The sequence below is a fragment of the Lipotes vexillifer genome, unplaced genomic scaffold, assembly GCF_000442215.2.
Source record: "Lipotes vexillifer unplaced genomic scaffold, Lipotes_vexillifer_v1.1 scaffold419, whole genome shotgun sequence".
Classification (NCBI taxonomy): Eukaryota; Metazoa; Chordata; class Mammalia; order Artiodactyla; family Lipotidae; genus Lipotes; species Lipotes vexillifer.
In genome coordinates this window covers 710241-715266 of record NW_006786333.1, presented here as the reverse complement: position 1 = coordinate 715266, position 5026 = coordinate 710241, and the positions used below count along the sequence as shown (strand labels likewise).

The following is a 5026-nucleotide window of genomic DNA, read 5'->3' as shown; positions in this document are numbered from 1 at the left end:
GGGGGCACGAACCTGTGTCCCCTGCATTGGCAGGCGGACTCTCAACCACTGCGCCACCAGGGAAGCCCGGTCATCTATCTTGATGAGCTTCTCTGGTCCCTTTAATCTGGCCTCAGGTGGTTTCATGGCTGCTTCTCCCTTGATTAACAACTGTTGGAATCTGCCCTTTGGAACTCAGGGAAGGTCTTGGAGGCTGGAGCCTTGCCCACAAGAAACAGGGGACAAAAGAGCCTCCATGCTTGGGAGTCCCACAGGGCCTCGCTTGGTTTCAGTAGTGTTCTTGTACAGATAAGGACTTATTCCTTAAGTTCTCACAATTTGTAAATGGTGGAGCTGGGTTTTAACTCAAGTTCTCTGATTCTGAAGTCTATCTCTTGCTGGGCACAGAGGTGTCCATATGTGCCCCCCTCTCATGGAAATCATGGCTCTGCCCCTGCTATGAATTGTACTCCAGGCCAACTCAGGCCCTTGTGGGACCAGAACAAGATCTTGTTCTGTGCAGAAGCAGGAGAATGCCTGCCCTTCTCACTGTCACCCTGTGTCCGATGGGGATCTAAACCACTTGCATGTGTTCCACCTGAAGATAGGGCCTTGGCCGCTGTCAGCTCTCTTCTTCCCCTGGGGCTCAGGGTGGGGCTAGAGACAGACATCTTGCTGTCTTCTCCATTTCCCCATCTCTCCCCTGACCTTCACGATGTAGCAGGGACTGGGGGTTGGTCTGTTTATTGAAAATGCCAGTTAAAATGGTATCATAAAGAATGACACAAGGGATATAAATATTTTATTTTAAAACATATAAATATGCATTCTTTTACAACTCTTTAGATGTAAAAAGCTCTTTGAGTAGAGGACACAAATTGGAGTTCTATGAAGTCTTGCTTTAGTAATCAGAACCTGAACGCACATCTATGGTTTCTGTTTGATATCTAAAAGCCAGATATGTGAAATGCTGGATGTTTAAAGATATTTTTCCTAATCTCCTAGCATCATTTTGCCCACACCTTTTTTTTTTTTTTGCAACTCGCCCTTATGGAGTCTTTCCAAAGCAGTTAACCTAGTTTTCCTAGCAATAATAACTCTGTGTTTCACACTTATTTCATCAGCTCACGTAGTTTTAAATTCAATTATGTAATTAGAGTAACAGATACAGTTGCCCCAAAAGGGTTTGGAACTAAGGCGACTGCTTCTTGGTGACATCCCACTCAGCTGTGGGAGCAGCTGTGTACCCCTGAGCTGTGAGTGTCCTGTGCCCTAAATGACACAGGAGGGGAGCCCTGAGTCTAGTGAATCCTTCGAGCTGCAGGCCGATTACCAGCATCTCCTGTGTGAACTGCATCCCTCTCATCATTCAGCCCCAAGAGAGGCCTCATGCAAACCCGTTCATGAGAAGTTGAAGTGACTGATCTAGGGCTTGGCCTGGTTGATTTGACAAGCTTAGACTGGCCAGCACCCTAAAAGTAGGCCAGACTAGCAACCTTTGCAAACATTAAAGCAAAACATTTTTTTCCCTCTGAGGCTGAACAGGGCCATCCTGCCTGTTTTCATGTATAAACTGGTTGATTTACTTCCCTGAATCAAGATTGTGGAGAAACATGGCTTCTATTTCTTTAGCCACAAGAACTGCCTTTCTGGAGGCTGGTCTAAGCCAGAAGTGAAATTTTAACTTTTGTTTTGGTGCCACCAAGTGGTTAATTTTGAGATAACACTTTCGAGGAGAAGATGACAAACATATAATGATTTAAAAAAAAAAATCTGGGGTGCACAAGCAGAGCACAGAGGGTGTTTAGGGCAATGAAACTACTCTGAATGATACTCTGATGGTGGATACATGTCATTATTCATTCTTCCAAACCCACAGAATGTACAACACCAGGAGTGAACCCTAACATAACTATGAACTTTAGGTGATATGATGTGTCCATGTAGGTTCATTGATTATAACGAATGTAGCCCTGTGGTGAGGAGTATTGATCATGCGGGAGGTGATGCATATGTGGAGGCAAGAGGTGTATGGGAGAGCTCTGTCTTCTCAATTTGTTATGAACTTAAAACCGCTTGAAAAAATAAAGCCTAGGGGCTTCCCTGGTGGCGCAGTGGTTAAGAATCCGCCTGCTAATGCAGGGAACACGGGTTCGAGCCCTGGTCCAGAAAGATCCCATGTGCCATGGAGCAACTAAGCCTGCGCTCTAGAGCCCACGTGCCACAACTACTGAAGCCCACGCGCCACAACTACTGAAGTCCGCGTGCCTAGAGCCCGTGCTCCACAACAAGAGAAGCCACCACGATGCGAAGCATGCACCCCGCAACTAGAGAAAGCCCGCACGCAGCAACGAAGACCCAACGCAGCCAAAAATAAATTAATTAACGAATTAAAAATATAAATGAATTAAAAATTAAAAAAGAAAAGCCAAAAGTAAAAAAACTTCTGTTCTACATTTCATTTTCCCTTTTAGCTACTGGTGTTGCAGGTAAGAGCCAGGTAAGCAGAGACATCATCTAGGGCGGCTCGCCGACTTCTCAAGCCTGGATGACAATCCCTCTGTGAAGTTGCCACGTTCCAGAGTCTGGGTCCTTAGCTTCGTACATCCCAGGAACCTTTAATTTCTTCAGTGTATCCAGAACTTGTACAATTTTCCAGGGTTATATCTTGCTTACCAAACTTACGAAAGACTCGTTGTTAAGTCAGAATGCCAGTGTATTACTTTACAGTTAGAAATGTATATGTAGTTGTAAACCAAAGACATGTGGTAGCTGAGTGCTTCATTTGCCACCCTGTAGGAAATTTATACGGGAAGACAAATTATACAGAGCAGGTTGCTTGGTGAAATTGCGGTGGGTAGAGTGTGTGATAGGGGGAGTGCGGGTGTAAGGTTGTTTATCTTGGAGGTTAGCATCGTTAAGGTGAGGCTGTCTTGACCACTGTAGGTCTGTACATGACTCCAAACTGGGTAGTATAGAATCCTGGACAGTGCTGGTGACAGACTGACCTCATCTTTTTCGTTGGGCATTCTTTTGGAAATCCTGTGCCGAGTGAGCATCTCCTGTTAATCTGTTCTTCCCTCGGACGGGACACAGTGTGACCGGCAAGGGAAATGCTGCAGACTTGCTGACACAGTTCTGGTCTCCTGAGCATCTCTCTGGTCAACATGGTCAACATGAGCACTGTCAGCCACCATTTAGAGGTTTTGGCTTAGGGGAACTACCCTATTTATTGCATGATGATTTTGAATAATTTCACTCTCAGAGGAAGACTTATGTGTTTTATGTTTTGGTGGCTCTGTCCTGACATGCAGGTTAAAATTAACATGTAAAATCCTTAGTCACCTTGGAATAGATCCCCAATAGTGAAACAGGACTTGCTGAAGATGGGAATTATCCTAGATTCTAAGGAAGGATGTGTTTGTGCAGGCCAGTTGACATCCATGTTTTGAGAGCTTTGTATGGACCTCACCACCTGCTCGTACACTGCGGCCTGCCCTGTGACTCTGCATTGGAGCTCAGTTATCTCCCAGGCTTGGTGCTGCACCTCCTCACACCAACCTCCATCCTTGCCCCAAACTGCTGCCAGAGTCCTCAGTCAAGAGGACTCGGGATACCTGCAGAAGTTATAAATCGGTGGCCTATGATTAGAATCTGATCCACAAATTTGTTATTTTTGCCATTACGTTGTTTTTATTTTTAATTTATTATTAATTTATTTTTGGCTGTGTTTGGTCGTCCTCGCTGTGCCCAGGTTTTCTCCAGTTGCGGCGAGCAGGGGCTGCTCTTCGTTGCGGCATGCAGTCTTCTCATTGTGGTGGTTTCTCTTGTTGCGGAGCACATTATGTCGTTTTTAAAAGTTTGATTTAGTTGCCAAAAGTTAAAAATCAGGAGGTTGGCACAAAACTGAGTGTTCATCTTCTTTGCAAACCAGCAGAAGATCTGGCTGTGCAGGGCCTACCTTCTCACAGAGCAGCCAGTTACTGGGGTGGCCTGGATAGGGTACATCCTGGGAGTTATCCTCCGTTCCCACCCTACCCTTCCACTCATTTATGTTACTGTCTGGGAGTGGGGGTGACTCTTGGTATGCTGGAAAACCAAAACCAAACCAAAACACACACGTAGAAAACCAGCGTAGGGAAGGAGCGGCTTCTCGTGGACTCTTACTCTCTGTTGTGGTCTGCCTTGCGAGGGGAACTCCTTCCTTGGAACCTGTTCCCAGCCTCTTGAGGTCCGTTACCTCTGAATTTATCCCTTGTGCTTCCAAGAGGTGTGGTGGTGAAGTGTTGTTGAGACTTTGGGGTCACAAGGCCTGGGTTTGAATACCAGCTCTGATCCTTACTGAGTTCAGTTTCCTTTTCTGTAAAATGATGGTGATGGTCTAACTTGCCTCATAGGTTGGCCAAGAATTACATGGGATTTTGTATTGAAAGCATCCAGCGGAAGGTAGGTCCTCCAATAATAGTGCCTCCATCTCTGTCTTCTATCAAGACATGACTCCTTCCCTTCCTTACGACCTTAATGAAGTCCAGCTACACACCTACCTCTGCTTTCCTGCCACATATACCTCTTTACTCTTACAATAAAACCAACTGTTTTATTTTTTATTCCTTATAACTTCCAGCCTTTTCGATCGGCACATTTCACGTATTCCCTTTTCTTGTTGTAGGCAGACCTCATAGAGACTCTCATATGAGAATAATGGATGACAGGTGAATTTATTTTGTTTTGGGAAATTTTATCAGAAGGCATAGCTTTTATCAAATCTCTTCAATAACTGTACAGAAATTTGTGATGGAAACTCATTAGCTTTTATAGCAACTGGTTGGAGTTCTTAATATATGTACGTTTCCCCCTCCATTGTATGTTTATAGACATGGAGCCCAGGCCAAAAGCTGGAAAGTCATCAACAGGAAGGATCGGTACTGGAAGGGAGACACTTCGCCTGAGATCAAAAGGTCCTGCCACTGTGGAAGAATTGGTATGTTATGTTCATTTAATCCCTATACGGCTTGGAAATGATGGACACTCGTGTTTGTCAGAGCTG

At 45.0% G+C, this 5026-nt stretch overlaps 1 protein-coding gene across 1 annotated transcript in view; it reads left to right on the top strand.

Moving 5' to 3' along the window:
• GIPC2 (GIPC PDZ domain containing family member 2) overlaps positions 1–5026 on the top strand; it is an 85588-nt gene that overhangs the window by 53195 nt on the left and 27367 nt on the right. The window contains exon 4 of the mRNA XM_007458707.1: positions 4854–4960. Within this exon, the coding sequence (XP_007458769.1) occupies positions 4854–4960 (107 nt within the window). The remainder of the gene's footprint in view (positions 1–4853; positions 4961–5026) is intronic.